At 37.6% G+C, this 20,847-nt stretch overlaps 1 protein-coding gene across 5 annotated transcripts in view; it reads left to right on the forward strand.

Moving 5' to 3' along the window:
* LOC119524544 (zinc finger protein 596-like) overlaps window positions 1–20,847 on the forward strand; it is a 149,118-nt gene that overhangs the window by 81,714 nt on the left and 46,557 nt on the right. For 3 of the 5 annotated variants that reach the window (XR_005214836.1, XM_037823229.1, XM_037823227.1), the window contains exons 2-5: window positions 16,986–17,071; window positions 18,671–18,797; window positions 19,607–19,702; window positions 20,745–20,827. Coding sequence is in view for 4 of the 5 variants with exons in the window: in XM_037823229.1 (XP_037679157.1) it covers window positions 17,060–17,071; window positions 18,671–18,797; window positions 19,607–19,702; window positions 20,745–20,827 (318 nt within the window). In the remaining variant the exon portion in view is untranslated. Of the gene's footprint in view, window positions 1–16,635; window positions 17,072–18,670; window positions 18,798–19,606; window positions 19,703–20,744; window positions 20,828–20,847 lie in introns of those variants that run through there. The other 2 variants (XM_037823228.1, XM_037823230.1) reach the window with 2 other exon arrangements.

A 20,847-nucleotide genomic window follows, 5' to 3' on the forward strand; every position in this document is an offset into this window, starting at 1 on the left:
CTACACACCAATATCTCTTATGAATGTAGATGCAAAAATCATCAACAAAGCTTCTAAAGATAATAAATGGATTCAGTAAAGAGTTGGGGTACTAGATCAACACCCAAAAATCAGTATTTTTATACACAAAGAATGTACAATTGGCCAGAGAAATCAAGAAAAATATTCCATTCATAATTGCCACTAAAGAATCTAAACATACAGGATTAAATCTAACCAAAGATGTAAAGAATTTGTACAAGGTAAGCTCAAGATATTGCTAAAAGAAATCAGACTGAAAGAAATGGAAGGACATTCTGTGTTCATGGGTTGGAATTCTAAATATTAAGGTGTCAATCCTGTTATATGTGACAACATGGATATGTTGAGTGAAATCATCCAGACAGAAAAGGACAAATATTGTATTGTCTCACTGATTTGAAACAATTAGAATAAGCAAAGTCATGGAGTCACAATCTAGAATATAGATTACTATGTGAAGAGGTAGTGATAGGAATGGGAAGTTAAGGCTTAACATTTGCAGGGTTCCTATTTGGAATGAAGGAAATGTTTTCACAGTGAATGGTGGTGATGGTAGCACATTATGAATGCAATAACATTACTGAAATATATATGAATATAATTAAAAGGGGACAGTGTTAGATTGTATATATGACAATAGAATGAAAATTTTTTGAGTCCATAGAACAGCACTATGCAGTGAACCCAAAGTTGAACCATGGACTATAGTTAATAGTAAAGTCATAAAAATATGCTACCATCGGTTGTAACAAGTGTCCCACACCAATGCAAGGTATTAGTAATGGATCAGTATATGGGAATCCTGAATTTATGATTGTTCTGAAAACCCAAAGGTTTGTAATTAAAAAATCATGTTACCAAAGGGAAATCCTGCATCATATAGCTTCACTGGTTTATTTTCCTAAATACTCTAAGAAAAACTAACACCTTTAATTCTGAAAAACTTCCAAATTTGAGGATTAAGTAACTATTCCCAACTCATTCTGCAAGGCTAGCATCATTCTAATACCAAAGTTTCTGGAAAAACAAAATTCAATCCAGTATTTCTAATGAATATAAAATGCAAAAATCCTCAACAAAATACCAGCCAAATTCAACTGCACATTAAAATTATTATATACTGTCTCTATCCTGCTTGATGCCAGGAATGGAATGGTGGCTCAACATAAGACAACCAATAAACCATATTAAAGGAATGAAGGGAATAAATGACATGGTCATGTCATTTGACACAGAAAAGGCATTTGACAAAATATAGCACCCTTTCTACATTAAAATACACAAAAAAATCTAGAAAGCATTGGAATTCTCAACATGATAAGACATACATGAAAAACTACAGATAACCTAAGCAGTGAAAGACTGCTAGATTTCCCCCCCGATCAGGAACAAGAAAAGGATGCCCTCTTTCACCACTGCCTTTCAAAATTTTACTGGAAATTCTAGCCAGAACAATTAGGAAAGAAAATGAAATAAAGTGAGTACAGAATAGAAAAGAAGAGGTAGAACTCTCCCTATTCATAGATGACATGATCATAAGTATAGAAAAATGAAAAAAGATTCTAGAAGGAAGCTACTTGAACTAATTAATGGGTTAAAGTTCAATATGGAACAATCAAGGTGTTTTTATTTTCCATTAGTGAACAATCCAAGGAGGAAATGAAGAAAATAATTGAATTTACAAAAGTAGCTAAAAGAATAAAATAGGAATAAATTTAACCAAGGGATGTAAAGGACTTGTGCAAATCAACTGCAAAATATTGCTGAAAGAATTAAAAAAAAAAAAAAAACTAAATAGACACCCCCTCTTCATGGTTTGGAGAAACTATATGTTAAGAAGCCAAAAGCACCCCAAGCAGATTACAGATTTATTGCAATCACAATTACAATAAAATTCCAAGATCCTTCTTTGTGTAAGTGGAAAATTCAGTTATCAAATTTATACAAAAAGGTAAATGGTCCTGAATAGCAAAAACTGTCATGTTAAAAAAGAACCAAGCTGGAGGACTCACATTTCCTGATTTCAGATTTTATTGCAAAGCTACAGCAATCAAAACTGTGTGGTTCTGGCAGAAGCAGAGAAGTATAGACTAATGGAATAGAATTGAGAGTTCAGAAATTCTCACATCCATGGCCAACTGATATTTAAAAAAAGAACTTTTATTTTGAAATACTTTCAAACTTACAGTGTTGCTACAAAAAATAATTTACACCCATTTCACTCTAGGTTCCCAGGTCTACTAATTTAACAGTTTTCCAACTTTGCCATAATCCATATCTATCCATCTCAATTCATTTTCTGAACATTTGATTATAGATTGTATATATCATAGTTGTTGAAGATTATTTCTGCCCTGTACATTACCTAATAGAATATTCACTTATGTAACCTTAAATGTGGTTACCAAATTCAAGAAATTCAACATTTATAATAAAGATTATAGTCTATATTCCATTTTCATATTGTCTAATAATTTCCTTTTTAGCCTTTCCTTCTCCCTTGTTAGATCACATCCAAGATCACATTGCATTTAATTGTCATTATCTATTTGGTTGCTCTTTTTAAAATTTTTTAATTGTAGTAACATATATAAAACATAAACTTTCCCATGTCAGCCACTCCTAAGGTTAACATTGGGTGGGATGAATCACATTCACAATATTGTGGTTCCCTCACTACTTTCCACTACTAAAACTTTCCCATCTTCCCATTCTGCCCACTCCTGACAACGTATACTCTTCTTTTCCTTTGTAGAGCTTGCATAGTCTCATAAGTTTTACAGTTATCTCATGGCTTAATTTTTTTAAAAAAATACATTTTTAAAGAGATACATTCACATACCCTACTATCGTCCACAGTGTACAATCAACCATTCACAGCACCATCACATCGTTGTGTACTCATCACCAGAATCAAACCTTAAACATTTTCCTTACTCCAAATAAGAAAAAAAGTAAAAAGGAACACCCCAAACATCCCATCCCCCATCCCACCCTATTTTTTCATTTAGTTTTTGTCCCCATTCTCATCTGTCAATACACTGGACAAAGGGAGTGTGAGTGATGAGGTCCTCACAATCACATAGTCACACCGTGTAAGCTACATAGTTACACAGGCATCTTCAAGAATCAGGGTCACTGAGTTGAAGTTTGACAGCTTCAGGTATTTTCTTCTAGCTCTTCCAATGCACTAACTACTAAAAAGTAGTTAGTGTAGCAATAAGTGTGCCCTTCAGAGTGACCTTTCAACTCCATTTGAAATCTCTCAGCCACTGAAACTTTATTGTGTTTCATTTCATTTCCTCCTTTTGGTCAAGAAGATTTTCTCACTCCCACAATGCTGGGTCCAGGCTCACCCCCAGGAGTCATGTCTCACTTTGCCAGGGAGTTTTTTTTACCCCTGGGACTAATGTCCCACATAGTGACATTAGTTGACCAAATTAAAAAGATCCTGGATACTCATAGTACAAGTGGGGAGGGCAGTGAATTCACCTGCTGTGTGGGCTTATATAGAGAGAGGGCCACATATGAGTAACAGAGGTTGTCTGGAGGAGACTCTTAGGGATAATTATAAGTAGGCTTAGCCTCTTCAGTAACAAACTTCATAAGGGCAAGTGCCAAGATCGAGGACTCATCCTACCAAATTGTTAGTCCTCACTGTTTGTGAGAATATCAGTAATAATGCAGGTGGAGAAATCCAACATTTCTGCATTTTTCCCCAATTCCCCAAGGGGGGTGTTCAAATATCACCTCATTCTTTGCCCAAATTACTTTGGGATGTATCAGTATTTCACACTAATCTATACAAACCTACCAGATCTCACATCCTATTCAAAGTTTCATGTGGGGGTGGGGCAAGATGGCAGAGTGGTAAGGTGTGGGTTTTAGTTACTCCAGGCCATAGGTAGAAAGCCAGGAACTGCATGGCCTAGATGGGGGTCCAGTTGGTGTACCAAGTTTCATGTGTAGTTGGTGCTGTCCACCCTGAATGTGGGATGTTCCAGCGGTTAGGGAGGGATGGTGGCTTTAATAATCAAATCTCCCAGGGGTTCCTGGAGATTTAAAGCTGTTGCAATATTCTAATCCTTCAGTTCAGTCTCACCACAGTTTGTCTCTGCTGCTGTCACACAAGTCCTTGGCATTGGTGTATGGACCCTGGGACTTGTGAGTGGGTCCCTCTTCCAAGCAGTGCCTGCCTAGGGCCTCTGCTGAGGGAAGACTGTGCTACATCACAGGTGAGTGCCATTCCCCAAGGGAAATTTTGGGCTGCAGGGCCATGTAGAGGCATTCCCAGCCTGCTGAAAAGATGGCTGAATGGGGCATGTTAATTTCCCCCCTTTCACACGGCTCCACCTGCCCAGCTCTGGGTCAGTTACCTGGAGGTATGTGAAAGGCTGTTGTCCACACCAGATATTGTGGCATCTGTGGGTGTTGCTGGAAACACTTCCTGTCACACTGGGTTGTTTGGGGCAGCTCTGGGCTGTAGCACTGGCACTAGACAGAAGCGTTCCCAGCCCATCTAAACAGTGTAAATACAGAAATGCCTGGTGAACTCCAAATAGAATAAATCCAAATAAATCCACTCCAAGACATATTCTGACCAATTCTGAAAGAAGCAAGAGAAAAGCAATTGACCACTTACAATGGAAACAGTGTTAAGACTAACACTGTTAGTGTTACTAACAGTAATACTACTCAGTAGTGACTACTCAGGGGCCACCATGGAGGTGAGAAGGCAGTGGCATCACATATTTAAAATTCTGAGAGAGAAAAATTGCCAACCAAGAATTCTTTATCCAGCAAAGCTCTCTGTCAAATTTGAGGGAGAGCTTAAATTTTTCACAATCAAATGCTGAATTTTCTTAAAAGAGACCTGCCCTACTTGAGATATTAAAGGGAGCCCTACTGACAGAGAAACAAGGGAAGGAGGGAGAGATATGGACAAAGTTTCAGTACTAAAGAGATTCAGTATGGTTACATTAAAGGACATTAAGAGAGAGATGGAAAAATATATCTGAAACACATAAAGGATAGGATGGCTGATTCAAGAAATGCCTTCACAGGAATAACATTGAATATAAATAGATTAAACTCCCCTATTAAAAGATATAGATTGTCAGAAAGGTTAAAAAACATATGGACCATCAATATGTTGCATACAAGAGACTCATCTTAGACACAGGGACACAAAGAAATTGAAAGTGAAAGGATGGAATAAACATTTTATGCAAGCTACAGCAAAAGAAAACAGGAGTAGCAACATTAATAACAGATAAAATAGTCTTTAAATGCAAGAATGTTGTAAGAGACAAATAAGGCCACTGCATGCTAATAAAGGGGGCAATTCAACAAGAAGAAATAACAATCATAAATGTTTATGCACCCAATCAAGGTGCCACAAAATGCATGAGACAAACACTGGCAAAACTAAAGGAAGTAATTGATGTTTCCACAATAATTGTGGGAGATTTCAACACATCACTCTCTCCTATAGATAGATGTTGAAGACCAATAAAGAAATTGAAGACCTAAACAATCTGATAAATAAACTTGATTTAACAGACATATATAGAACACTACATCCCACATCACTAGGATACACATTCTTCTCTAGTGCTCATGGAACTTTCTCCAGAATAGATCATATGCTGGGGCGTAAAACAAGCCTCTATAATTTAAAAACACTGAAATTATTCAAAGCACATTCTCCGAGCACAGAGGAATACAATTAGAAGACAATAACCATCAGAGACTTAGAAAATTCAGAAATACCTGGAGGTTAAACAACACACTCCTAAACAGTGAGTTAAAGAAGAAATAGCACGAGAAATTGCTAAATATATAGCGATGAATGAAAATCAGAACACAACGTATCAAAACCTATGAGATGCAGCAAAAGCAGTACGGAGGGGGAAATTTATAGCACTAAATTCATACATCAAAAAGGAAGAATGAGCTAAAATCAAAGAACTAATGGAGCAACTGAAGAAGCTAGAAAATGAACAGCAAACTAATCCTAAACCCAGTAGAAAAAAAGAAATAACAAGGATTGAAGAAGAAATAAATGACATAAAGAAAAATGAAACAATAGAATAAATAGCACCAAAATTTGGTTCTTTGAGAAGATCAAGATTGACAAGCCGCTACCTAGACTGACAAAATCAAAGAGAGAAGACCCATATAAACAAAATAAGGAATGAGAAAGGTGGTATTACTGCAGATACCAAAGAAATTTAAAAAATTATAAGAGGATACCATAAGTAATGATATGCCAACAAACTGGATAATGTAGAAGAAATCGACAATTTCCTGGAGACATATGAACAACCTAGACTGCCCAGAGAAGAAGTAGAAAAGCTCAACCAGCCAGTCACAAGCAAAAAGATCCAATCAGTCATCAAAAAACTTCCCACAAATAAATACCCAGAGCCAAATGGCTTCACAAGGCAATTCTACCAGATTATCCAGAAAGAACTGACACCAATCTTACTTAAAATCTTTCAAAACATTGAAGAAAATGGAACACTGCCTAACACATTTTATGAAGCTAACATCAATCTAATACCAAAACCAGGCAAAGATGCTACAAAAAAGGAAAACTAAAGCCTAATCTCCCTAATGAATATAGATGCAAAAATTCTCAGCAAAATACTTGCAAATCAAATCCAAAGGCACATTAAAAAAATCATCCACCATGACTAAGTGGGGTTCATTCCAGGCATGCAAGGATGGTTCAACATAAGAAAACCAATCATTGTATTACAGCACATTAACAAATGAAAGAAAAATCAAATGATCATCTCATTAGATGCTGGAAAAGCATTCAAGAAAATCCCACAGCCCTTTTTGATAAAGACACTTCAGAAAGTAGTAATTGAAGGAAATTTGCTCAATATGATAAAGAGCATATATGAAAAACCCACAGCCAGCATAGTACTCAAAAGTGAGAGACAGAAAGAGTTCTTTCTAATATCAGGAATGAGACAAGGATGCCCGCTGTCACCACTGCTGTTCAACATTGTGCTAGAGGTGCTAGACAGGGAGATCCAGCAAGAAAAGAAATAAAAGGCATCTAAATTGGGAAGTAAGAAGTAAAACTGTCATTATTTGCAGATATGATCTTATATCTGGAAAACCCTGAGAAATCGATGAACAGCTACTAGAGCTAATAAACAAATTTAGCAAAGTAGCAGGGCACAAGATATAAGTAATGTTTCTATATGCTAGAAATGAACAAAGTGAAGAGACACTCAAGAAAAAGATGCCATTTTCAATAGCAACTAAAAAAATCAAGTACCCAGGAATGAACTTAAGCAAAGATGTAAAAGATCTATGCGAAGAAAACTACACAACTCTACTAAAAGAAATAGAAAATACTAAAAGAAATAGAAAGGGACCTTAAAAGATGGAAAAATATTCCATGTTCATGGATAGGAAGGCTAAGTGTCAGATCAGTGAATTTGAATTGGAAGAGCTAGCAGTAAATACCAGAAACTATCAAACTACAACCCAGAATCCCTGAATCTTGATGATGATTGTATAAAAATGTAACTTATGAGGGGTGACAATGTGATTGGGGAAGCCATATGGACCACACTCCCCTTTGTCCAGTGTATGGATGGATGAGTAGAAAAATGGGGCCAAAAATGGCACCCAGTGTTCTTTTTTACTTTAATGGTTCTTTTTCACTTTAATGTTTATTATTATTTTTGTGTGTGTGGTAATGAAAATGTTCAAAAATTAATTTTGGTGATGAACATGCTATATAATGGTACTGTGAACAATTGTATGTACACTTTGTATGACTGCATGGTATGTGAATATATCTCAATAAAATTGAATTTAAAAAAAAGTTTTTTGTAATTTTAGTATTTGAATAAACTGACCATACACATTCAATTATTTAGTTTACTGCAGAATAGATAGACCCTGTACCAAATAAATATCTCTTCCCTTGGTCTCACACAAAGCTTAAAGTTTTTTTTTTTTTGAAATAAATTCAAAGTTACATGAATAGCTGCAAAAACAATACTAACCCCATACACAGAATTCCATCATACCCTGACCCCCTCCCCCGATAGCTCAGTCCACCAACTTTAACATGCTGTCACATCACTATTTCTTTCCCTCCCTCCCTATCTATCATCTATCATATATTTCTCTGTCTTCTGAACATATGAGAGTTAGTTGCACACATCCTTGAACATACACTATAATTCAAGTATGTACTTCCATGAACAAGAACATTCTTTTATGTAATTCCATTAAACGAAGCTAAGAAGTATAAGAGATTCAACAATGATACAATGCTTACATTCTATATTTCCTTTTCCTTATGTCTCAACTGTGTCCCTTCGAGCCACCTGTCCTCCACCCTCCAGTCCCATCCAAGTTCATCCTTAGCATTCAATTGTTGTCTAGTTAGACTTTTTTTTTCTTTTTTCAATTGTGGAAACATATATACAGCCTAAATCTTCCCATTCCACCCCCTCCCTAGCCTTCCATTAGTGGGATTAATCACATTTAGAATGATGTTATACTCTTTCCCACCATCCATTACTAGAAATTTCCCTTCACCTCAAACAGCAACCCTACACTCCTTTCTTAACTCCCCATTGCCCCTTCCCCCATTTCTCTTAACCCAAACTCTACTTTTCATCTCTATGGTTATATTCTCTGATAATTTCATTGTGGGTACTGTGGGGCTTAAAATTAACCTCTTAAATCCCTATCAATCTTGTTTTTCTTTGATACCACCTTCACTTCAATAGGGCACATAAACTATGTTCCTATACTTCCTCATTCCCCCACCTTTATTTAGTTGTCTAAAATTACATATTTTACATTGAGTTCAAAACCACTGATTTGTGCTTAGAGTTTGTGTATTTTTTATCATGTAGGAAGTAAATAGTGGAGTTATATTTCAAAAATTATTGACTTCTATTTGTATTCCATTGTGTTTGGAGAATGTGCTTTGAGTATATTCAATTTTTTTTTTTAATTTCTTGAGGCTTGTTTTATGTCCCAGCTTATGGTCCCTTCTGGAGAACGATCTGTGATCATTAGAGAAAAATGAGTGTCCTGGTGATTTGGGATGTAAGGTACTATGTATGTCTGTTAAAATTCTCTATATCTCTTTCTCCTTTCTTTGTCGCTCTGTTGGTAGGGCTTCCTTTAGAAGCTGAAGTAGGGCAGGTCTTTTATTGGCAAAGTCTCTCAGCATTTGTTTGTGAAAAATTTAAGCTCTCCCTCAAATTTGAAGGAGAGTTTTGCTGGATAAAGTATTCTTGGCTGGAAATTTTTCTCTCTCAGAATTTTAAATATGTCATGCCACTGCCTTCTCGCCTCCGTAGTGGCCACTGAGTAGTCATTACTTAGTCTTATATTGTTTCCTTTGTATGTGGTGAATTGCTTTTCTCTTGCTGCTTTCAGAACTTGCTCCTTCTCTTCAGTGTTTGAGAGTCTGATCAGAATATGTCTTGGGGTGGATTTATTTGGATTTATTCTATTTGGAGTTCGCTGGGCATTTATGCTTTGTGTGTTTATATTGTGTAGAAGGTTGGGGAAGTTTTCCCCAACAATTTCTTTGAATACTCTTTCTAGACCTTTACCCTTCTCTTCCCCTTCTGGGACACCAATGAGTCTTAAGTTTGGACGTTTTATTTTATCTATCGTATCCCTGAGATCCATTGCGATTATTTCAATTTTTTCTCCATTATTTCTTTTGTTCTTTCATTTTCTGTTCTGTGGATTTCTAGGACATTGAGATGTTGTTCAGCTTCCTCTAGTCTTGTATTGTGAATATCCAGAGTCTTTTTAGTTTGGCCAACAGTTTCTTTTATTTCCATAAGATCTTCTATTTTTTTATTTACTCTTGCAATGTCTTCTTTATGCTCTTCTAGCGTCTTCTTTATGGCACTTATATCCTGAGCCATGGTGCTCTTGTGTCCTTTAAATCCTTTGCCATGTTTTCGTTCTTTGATTGTAGTTCTTTAATTAATTTTGCGAGGTATAATGTTTCCTCCAAAATCTTGATTTGTGTGTTTGGAGCTGGATTCTTCATATCGTCTGGTTTTATCATATGCATTAAGATTTTCTGTTGTTTTTGGCCTCTTGGAATTTGTTTTGCTTGATAGGGTTCTTTTAAGTTGTATCAAAAAGAAGGATATCGATCTAATTTTTCAGAGACAGAGTTTGGTGACATACACTTTCTCTAACTAACCAGCAGATGGCCTCTGTGAGTCACCTATATCCCTCAAGTCAGTTCTGAACCTTTTTTCCATGGAGTGTGGGGAAATGATTCTCATGTGTTCAGTTGGAGAACTCAGCCTGGGTGTGCCACTGGAGCTGTCTGCCCTGGATGTGGGGCACGTGCACGGGTGGCCAGGGAGGAAGGGCAGTTCTCTCTCAGTGTCCCACAAACAACTGGACTTGGCGCAGCGCCCCAGGGCTCTCTGAGCGGATCCCCCTCCCAGCCGTGATCCTCCCTCAGCCGAGAGAAAATGCCATGCTACGTCATCAGTGTGCGCCGTCCCCCAAGGGAAGCCCTGGGCCACTGGGCCACGCCGTGGGGCTCTCAGCTTGTTTCAGAATGCAGAATATGTGAGGCTTTTACTGCAATGCCTTGTGGGCTGAGAACAGCTTAGGTTTTCTCCACAGAGAGCGAGAGATGGACAAAACTCCCAGGTTTGCCCGTCAGCCAGATATAGCACCCACTCCTCTGGGCTCCCTATCCTACGATTCTCCCAAGGTCAGTTGTCACCAAAAGCCTCTGTCTGCTTGTTGAGGATTCGCTGTCTTTATTGAGCAGTTAATATTAAAACCTCACTTGGAGCTGGGCTGACAAAGTGCACGGTGTGGCTTCCGTGAGGGAGGGGCTCTCGGCTCTAGGTTCTCGGCTCCCAGCGCGGGTCTGCAGTTTCACTTACAGATTTTATGCTGTGATCTTGGGCATTCCTCCCAATTCATGTCAGTGGATGTTGGGTGTACAGTCACGTTTGTCTCCCCGCTGTTATTCCAGGTTATTTACTGGTTTTTTGTTCATTTATGAATTGTTCTGGGGGAGACTAAGTCTTCCATTTCTTTCTATGTCGCCATCTTGCAAAGCTTAAAGTTTTAAAACACAGTATTGTCCTTTGCCCTTTGGCCTGATTTGCCTTAGTCCTAACCATGTCCACTTCACTCATTTTCTATTTGAGATCTAAACTCTTTCTACTTTTTAAACAGTTACTGTACCAGGTAATATTGACATTCACAGCTGCCAAGCTCTAGCTCTGAGTTTCAGGTGTCATACAGATACCCAAATTTCCAGAGACTGACCAGGTTATACCCAAAGAAGTCAGCATCTCAGAATTTAGAGGTGACCATTACAACTCAGGAATAGACGTGACTGCTCCAAGACCTTACAATCTAGGGACCATTACAATAAGCATTCCCCTGATAAGCTGTGCTCTAAGATTCAATTCTCAGATTTTATACATTATAGTTAGTCCATATTTGTGAGGCATTATAATGTTTGTCTTTTTGTTTTTGGTGTACTTCACTGCAAATGCTGTTCTCAAGATCCAATCACTTAGTTCCAGGTCTCACAGCTTCATTCCTTTTTGCAGCTGCTCAGTATTCTATTGTATGCATATGCCACAGTTCACCATTCTGTTCATCAGTCGATGTACCCTTAGGCCACCTCCATCCATTGCAAATCATGAGTACTGCCATCATAAACACCAGTATGTCAATGTCCATTCATGTCTCTGATCTCATATTTTCCAAGTATATACCCCATAATGAGATTGCAGGACCTTATGGCACCCACATGCTTAGCTTCTTGTGAAACCACTACAGTGTCCTCCGGAGAAACTACACCATTTGAAGAGGGTAGAAATCAGGCATTTGATGCTAAAGGAGTGTAGAATGTTCAACAGGATTGGCTGTATAAATCCAGAAATGGATAGCATAATACTGTGTGATGGTAGTACAAATAGTGTAAGTACACTGAACAAATATGTCTGTGAGTAAAGCTGGAAGAGGTGTGCTAAGGCAAGTATGACACCAGAAGGAAAGATAGGGCTTAAATTTAACATCCTAAATCTGTAACAATCTAATTTCCTATGATACTAAATTAACTTCAGTATTATACACAAACTGTTCCCTATACCCCTGCATCCCTCTACTTTTATGTATTGTCACAAATTGCATGTTTATATATTGTGTCCAACATCATTTATTTCTTCTTACATGTTATGCATTTGTCTTTTAGATTGGGTAGGAAGTAAAAATTGGTTTTACAAACTAAAATAGAATGTACTTTCATTTTATTTATCCATGTTGCTACCCTGTAAATATTTCATACTACTGGCTTCTTGTGTCCATGGTTTCTGAATATAAATTGAAAGTTAATTTTATGGGGATTCCCTTGTAGATAACTTGTTGCTTTTCTCTTGCAGCTTTCAGGACACTCTCCTTGTCCTTGGCATTAGGCAATATGATTATATGTCTCGGTATGATTTTCATTGAGTTGATCCTTTGTGAACTTTGTTGAGATTCTTGAATCTCATTCGTGTCCTTCATTAAACTTGCATAGTTTTATGCCATTATGTCTTTGAATATTCCTCCTTCCACTTTCTTCTCCTGTGACTCCCCAGTGCATATATTGTTATACTTGTGTCCCACAAATCTCTTAGACTCTGCCTGTTCTTTCTTACTTTTCTTTTTATTTTTCCTCATATCCTTTAGTTCTTCCTCTGTTTTCCTTTATCTTCTTGAAAATATTGAGGATCATTATTTTCAAGTCTCTCTCCAGTAATTCCAAATTCTGGTTTCTTTTTTGATAGTTTTGGGATTTTTATCTTTTGCCTTTGGGTGATCCATCATTTCCTGTTTCTTTGTGTTGGAATTTTCTGTTGTACACTGTACATTTTAATAATTTAAAGTGTTAACTCTGGGATTTAGTTTCTTAGCTGTCTGTTCCTTATGTTTCTATGTAGCTATTGATATAAGATTATCTTGATTGCTAGGAGCTAATCAACACAAATAAACTAAGGCAAAAATCACCTTTTACAGTCTGCAAATTGGCTCTGCTTTGACTGATGGTCTCTTTCTGAACAAGAAGATCAGCCCAAGGCAAATGGGAAGTGTGGGCTCCTCTCATATCTGAGACTGTGTGGAGCTGGAGCTTGAGAATCTGCTTCTTTTCCTGGGCTTGTGCTTGCTAGATGGCATAGGAATTCCCCATTTAGTTTAGGGGATTTTAAATGAATGCCCCCACTTCTCCTTTGAAATAGGCCATGTCCCCTCCTGGGTACTGTCTTTAGTTACTTAATGCAGGTTTCACATTGCTCCAGGCTGCTTTACCTTCATTGATTCTCACGCTATCCCAGCCGTCTGCATGGAGCTTCTCTGGCCTCAGGACAAATTTTGGGAATATGCTCAAGACATATTCCTGGACTTGGTCTCTTAGACTTCCACCTGAAAGATTAGAACTGACCTCTGTGCACCCCAGTAGGCACACAGGGGCCACTCTTCTCACTGTGGAATAGAGCCTGGAGCCCACAATGCAAGTGCAAGTTGTCTGTACCCTGCATTGTGGAGGGGATGAGGGTGGGGGACCAGTAACTGAGCCAGGAGCATCTTCTGTGGCTTTTGAAGCTGTGTTTTCTTGATTCTGCACTTGCCTGGTTAATGCAGCCCTTTTATGGTTTTCTGTAGTTTTGAGGAAGGTTCCTATCTTTAAAATTCCTCTGCTGCTTTTTCTGAGTGGGTTTGGAACAATGGCAACTTCGGAGCCGGGCCACAGCAATCTGAAGTACCTGGTCAAAAGTACAGATCTGTGAATCAAAACACCTCCAGTGTTTGGAGGACTGTGTATGTGCCACAATAGGCTGCATAGGAGCCAGAGCTCTGTTTCCCATTGCTGCCTGCCATGAGGCTGAGTAAAGGGGATGGTAGCTACTGCAGGAAGGGTGGGACTCATTGGTGTTTGTTACAGTTTACCAATATCTTCCTCCTGCTCTTTGCTGGATGTTGCACCATGTTCCACAAGACTCTGAAGTTTCAAAGCGATTGATTCAAGTAGTTCCTATCAATTTGTTAGCGTCTTTGGTGGAGGAATGATTCCTAAAGCTTTTTACTCCCCCACCTTCCCCATAATCATTCCAATCTGTTTTTGAAACTCTATGGATTTTTTTTAAATTTTGTTACTGTGGTATTCATGTCTGTTTGGTTCTTCTTCATAATTTCTGTCTCTCCACTGTATTCTCTCTGTGTTCTTCTTTTTCCTGATTTCCTTTCATTTTTGTCCATGTTTTCCTTTATTAGCTTGAGCAATTTCGAGGACCATTTTTAAACAATCTTGCTAAGTCCCATTTCTGGTCCTCTTCATTGTTTTCAAAATTCCCAGGAGATTTCAGTGTGTAGGTGACTTTTGAGGTCCATTTCCTTAGGGTATGCAGTGCAGTGTGGGAAACATCTACATTAAGTATGGAAATAGTCATAAAAAACAATTGCCTGTTATCTTAAAATGGAAACTTATTCTGATATATATGCATCAGGCTTATATATCAATTTTTTTTCTAGTGATACTTGCAACCATATTCAGATTTTAAATCTAGCAAAATTAGGGATTAATAAAAGTGACTCCCTTGAATTTCACTCAAACATAAGTTCAATTTCTTAGTAAGAAAACAGTAAAGTATGTAGTACACTGTGATAGGTACTTAAATTTTAGTTTTTACCTCTGCAAAAACAGACTTGTGAAATGACTTCCAATTTTATCTTGGAGAGTTACTAAACATCTTTAACAAGTCTTAGAAACTACTATATGGCCTCTGTCCCTCCACTTCCCTCCCCCATCTTCCATCTCAGTAACCTGTTTCATTTTTGTCACATTTTTGTCACATTTTTACTTTTCCCCAGTTACTTCAACTCTAGAAATGTATGAGAAGAGAGGGGAGCATTGAGTCTTGAGATGTTCTAGTATTGTTTTAGGAGTACCATGCAGAACACAAGAGGAAGGGATGACTAGAATAGCTTGAATACACTCAGGGAGCTGAGATGTCAGAGAAGTCTAGGAAAAAGAAAGTTACCCAAAGCAGGTCATGTTCCAATACTTCTTTGGTTCCCAGTTATAGACTGAGACCCACAGACTTGATTTATTTAAGGGGAACTCATTGGGAATGGTAGCACGATTTAAGAGGACTCTGTAGTGATGGTCAAAGCAGTGTGAGAAAATGGTCTTGCAGTTTGTGAAAGGAGGAACAGGGGGTCAGGCATAAGGAAATTGGTACAGGTGCATTTTGTTTCAAAATAGAAGAGAAAATGAATGTAATTGATGAGGGGGTTGATTGTAACAAGAGGAGTGGTTGCTGATAAAGATTTCAATTTTAATCACTAGCATGGGTTATGAAGAAATAGGGAATACAGGAATTCAATCAGGGATAACTTGCCCCTTCAATGACACAGAAAAAATAACTAATGGATATGAATGCAGGAATAATTATAGAGCTTTTGGTGCTAAACCGAGGTGACTTGTGAAATTACAACATTCATTTATTATGAGTTTAATCCTATCTGCTGAAAGAAATGTGAAATATGAGAGTATGTGAGATTCAAAACTGGGACATGAACTGATTATAGAGTGTGGAAGAATGATTCAGTTATTAGGATATATCTGAAAGGACTAGGAATTGAACTCTGCATTTCAATCTAAAGCAATAGCTTAGTAATGTGCTATGTCAGATGCAGTAATGGACAAGGCGGATAGAGTCACTTCCCACGGGGTTGATCTGGTAAATACTCAGATGTTTGACTGATGGGGTAAATACTCAAAGGGACCTCAGAAATACTGTTCTCAAGAAATATATGGAGGGAAATGACCTTTATCATCAGGGTTAGTATGAGGATTAAACTTTTAAAAATATATAATTCTCCAAGTATATTTAATACAACCACTTTTTCCCAGGTCTTCAGGTGCAAATGAGTAAGTTGATCCTACCTCTGTTTATGGCACATTATCATTATTCATCCATGCAGTGCATGCAATGATGTTTTGGAGGAGAGTTTACATTATACACATTGGTTCACGTATATAAATAATAAAATATGAGGTGTTGCATGTGATGATTAATACATGAAAAAGACTTCAGCTACCCCTTTAGAAAAATATCACAGGGAGAAAATAGATTTTCCCTCAAATCTCTTCATTCTGTGTCTTCTCAGCCTTCTAATACTATGAGGCTTGTGGGACAAGACAGTGACATTATGACCCCATACTTCTCCTATTTTCTGATGCAGGTGATTTTCGTGGTTAGTTTTGCATTGATCCTCCAAATTTATCAAGACCTTGAATAGGTCTACCTCATAATTAAACATAAAGTTTATTGGTTGATATGCAAATCCATTAGGTTGCGATATAGAAATTAGTGTTGAGGGTGTTACATTGTTTTACATCCCATGTGAAAGAACCAAGATGATTTAGGGTAAGTGAACCTAGAAGGCAGGTGCAGGTTAGAGCAGGGAGTGAGAGCCCGGAGAACAGAGATGGGTGTTGGAGAAACAATGCTAGGGCAGAAACCAAGCATGATTATATCTGAGAATTCCAGACTGCTTTCTCTGATGGCAGAGACCTAATTCCATATGAGGCATGGGTCAGGAATTCCTATGTTTTGGAAAGAGGATTATTAAAAGTTCCTGAACACTATGGGATAATTAGTACCTAACAGTCAGTGATTTTCATTCCTTGTTTATAAAATGAAGGTATCCATATCTTCATTATTTGTTAGAGAAGCCAGGACCTCCTATATCTTGACCCTGGTAAAGGAGAAACCTCCCCCTATTTCTCTTGGAACACACTTCATGTTCATATTGATTGGACTGGGTTTGCTCCCAGATGAAGGGTTTAGGATTTATGACAGGTGGGTCTGGGAATTGTCATCAAGCTTGGGTGTGAAGACATCTATCTCTTTTCTCAGCTTTGCTCACATACTGCTTGTCTGGTTGTGAGTGAAAATCCAAAGGAAGACAGTTGTCAGCTGAGCTATTAACAATGCAACCACAGGTGAGTAGGAAGTTCTTCAGCTGAAGTTATGCCACTGTTGCCAGCAAATGGGGAGGTTTCTATTAGCATAAACATTCTGAGTCAATTTGATGAGCTATTCAAGGAGCTGAGTTTCAGTTTAGTTTATCCAGTCATTAGAATAGTTATGGTAAAGTTTGGGCTCATCAGTAAGTAACCTTCCTAACATTACAATAATTTGTTCCAGCCTTCATTAAGGTGTATTCTTTTAAGGGATGAGCAATGTTTTTTTTTTTTCCTCACCCAGCCTGTGGCATCACTGGGAAAATAATGCCTTCATGGATCATGTCAGTGCCTGAAGTTGGCTTAGACATGCATTGAACATAGGTGATAGGGATGAGTAAGAGCAGAAGTTAACAGGGGAGGCTGATGTTTCAGGAGGTACTTTCAGTTAATCCAGCTTTACATGTGCGGGGTGTAAGACTGTGCATTGTTGACCAGAGCACTAGAGAAGGTTAGGAAATAAAAGTGAATCAGCAATCATTTATTTATTTTCCCCAAGTATTGATAGAATATATTTGCACATTTTTTGAAATGTAAAAAAAATTCTCCTTACAAATACTGTTCACTATTTCTCAGTTTCAATTTTTTTAATCAATTTTATTCAAATTTTATAAATGGTTGCAAAGTATAAGAAGTATTGTTCCCTTAGGTAGAGTAAAATTTATGGAACTGAAAATTCTCAAGTTTCGAAGAGACCAGAAGCAATGAAGGAGCTTCTTTTAATCTTGAACAAACAGATGAGATGATGATATAAGAGGGAAAATAAAAACTGGTTTTGTAGACCCCAGAAAATATTGAGAATGGGAGGTCTTCTACTACAGGAATGGTGAGACTAGGGCCATCTTTCGATACAACTGACTCAGTGGTCCGTGACTTGTGGTCATACACCAAGTGTGCTTAACATTATCATGAGCAGCTAAGTTATGTAGAATTGAGGGAGACAGCATTTACTGATCCAGAGTTCTGTAAGAAACCTTTTCATTTCTGTGGAATTCTAGATATTGCTTCAAAGTTCCCTGCTACATTAATAATTAGGCTAGTGAATTGAATTTAGGTAGAAAGTGCTTCATACATTAGCACATTGGATCTATTCAAATGCATAACGTAATGTTAAACAGTGTTATAAATGAGAGAAAAGTGAGGTCATCCAAATACCAGAATAATCTAACCCTAATCAATTTTTACAAGTGATATATAATTGATATTTCTTGCTTTATCATGACTATAGTTCTACCTGAAATTGGAAAATATTTCAGTTAATGGATGCTCTAGGATGAGTATTATCAACAACCTCAGAAAGTCATTTCAGGTCTTTTGGAAATTTCCAGATTTATGTCACACCACAAGTCATGTAATCCTTTACAATGTGGTTGTATGTATTTAGAATGTTTGTGTTTGTAAGTGAATCTGAAAGTCAGATGGCAGTTGAGCAATGCGATTGATTTTACTGGATCTTCAAACACATTTTGAGCTTTATAATCACAGTCTCTGCTTCCTCAGTGCTGTCATTTTGAGCATCACACTCAGGACATTTTTAAGGATGGGCTTATGTGAACACAAATTTCTGTGATATGTTAGGAGTTGATGTCCTTCAAAGATGTAGCTGTAGACTTCACCCAGGAGGAGTGGGCTTTGCTAGACACATCCCAGAGAAATCTGTTCAGAGAAGTGATGCTGGAGAATATCAATCATCTGGTCTCAGTGGGTGAGTCCTGAAAATTTACCTATCATTGATATGTATCTGTCTAAGCAATCTACTATCTACCTGTGTAGCTAGCATCTATCACATATGTTTTTTTTTAATTTCAAGTACCTATGTCATCTTCTCCATATTGTATAACCTTTTTATATTCTTTATGTTTATATTTTATATTGTAAATACATTTAATTTATTTTACTTTATTTTATTATGCTTTCAACCAACTAAATGGATTATGTTTTCTTACTCTTTACTTACATCTAATTCACCCCATAGAATTTAAACTTCTTGACCACAGCTTAATGTCTTTCTTGAATCTCAATCTCTAATATCAGAGCAATGCTGGGAAGTCAATGAAGAATTTCTGAATGGATAAATAAGGGACTGCACATTTTGAAATTATTCTGCACCAAGGGCTACACCAAGGCTTCAGAACACAGTAGTAAGAATACCACATATATCATTATCCACATACAATTTCGATTTTTTCTGAAGAGTTTATGCTTACTGGATTGTTTTTGAAAATTATCAACTGTGGAAACAGAATTTATCCCCATTTGGAATATGGAGGATTCTGCAGTCTCTATTTGAACTTGTGCATGGGCAGCAACCAGAGGTACCCACTATAATGAGAACAAGGACAAGAGTTACCCTTTGCTGGTGAAATATTGTCAATGTTCTGTATTTTATATATATATATATATAGCCTTACTAATCCCCGGTGCTTACCTTTTTCTTTGATAGCCTGCCATGGACTTGATAAAACACTATTAATACTTAACTCAAATTCCAGGTATCTTTTTTCCTACAAACAGGATGTCAGGTCTGCAAATCAGATGTGTTTTCCAAGTTGGCACAGGGAGAGGCGATTTGGAGAGAAGGAATGGAATTTCTCCAAAACCAGAATCCATGTGAGTTCTAGCAACCTGTGCATCAGTTGTGGAGGGGCCTTATCATTAAGTGAGTAGGTCCTTAGAAATATCAACTTCAGGTTTTCTTGATTGAGTTATGATTTCTGAAATGAAGGTGAGGATATTAGGGAAATTTTCTTCATATGTGATCATTATTCTATAAGCTTATCAAGATGTACTCAAGTGACTTTGACTTTGCAAAGGGAATATTCTTATACTATTGGAACTAAGCTTTCACATAATGAATCTTTTTCTTTTCATACTTGTCCTAGTTTGCTAATGCTGCAGAACGCAAAACACCAGAGATGGATTGGCTTTTATAAAACGGGGATTTATTTCGCTACACAGTTACAGTCTTAAGGCCACAAAGCGTCCAAGGCAACACATCAGCAATCGGGTACCCTCACCGGAGGATGGCCAATGGCCTCCGGAAAACCTCTGTTAGCTAGGAAGGCAGCTGGCATCTGCTCCAAAGCTCCGGCCTCAAAACGGCTTTCTCCCAGGACGTTCCTCTCTAGCAAGCTTGCTTCTCTTCAAAACATCACTCCCAGCTGCACTCTCTTTCCTCTTTGAGTCAGCTCATTTATATAGCTCCACCGATCAAGGCCCATCCCGAATGGGTGGGGCCAAGCCTCCATGGGAACATCTCATCAAAATTATTTCCCACAGCTGGGTGGGGCACACTCCAAGCAAATCTAACCAACACCAAAACTTCTGCCCCACACAAGACCACAAAGATAATGGCATTTGGGGGACACAATACACTCAAACCGGCACAATACTCTTGGCAGATTTTCCCTCTTTTTACCTCCCTGATATCCCAACTTCTTTTTATTTTTCTCATATTTCAATCCTGAAAATATTCTGATTTTTGATGCCCTAAAATGTTTTCTTTTGACTACAGTATTCCTTAATTTGATATTATTTCTCAGCCAAGTGTCAATGTTTGAAACATAGTGATGGATATTTTGGACTTCCAATGTTTTCTTTTTTCCCATATTGTGACTCTAACATTTGATGTTTTTGCTGCAAATAATTATAGGCATGAAAATTGCCTGTAAAAAGCAAGAGATGATATTAATGCAACTTATCTCCAGGAATGACAATTCTGAGGACATTTCATTGGTAAGCTTCATTGGTGTGAA

Source organism: Choloepus didactylus, assembly GCF_015220235.1.
Source record: "Choloepus didactylus isolate mChoDid1 chromosome 11 unlocalized genomic scaffold, mChoDid1.pri SUPER_11_unloc2, whole genome shotgun sequence".
Lineage (NCBI taxonomy): Eukaryota > Metazoa > Chordata > Mammalia > Pilosa > Megalonychidae > Choloepus > Choloepus didactylus.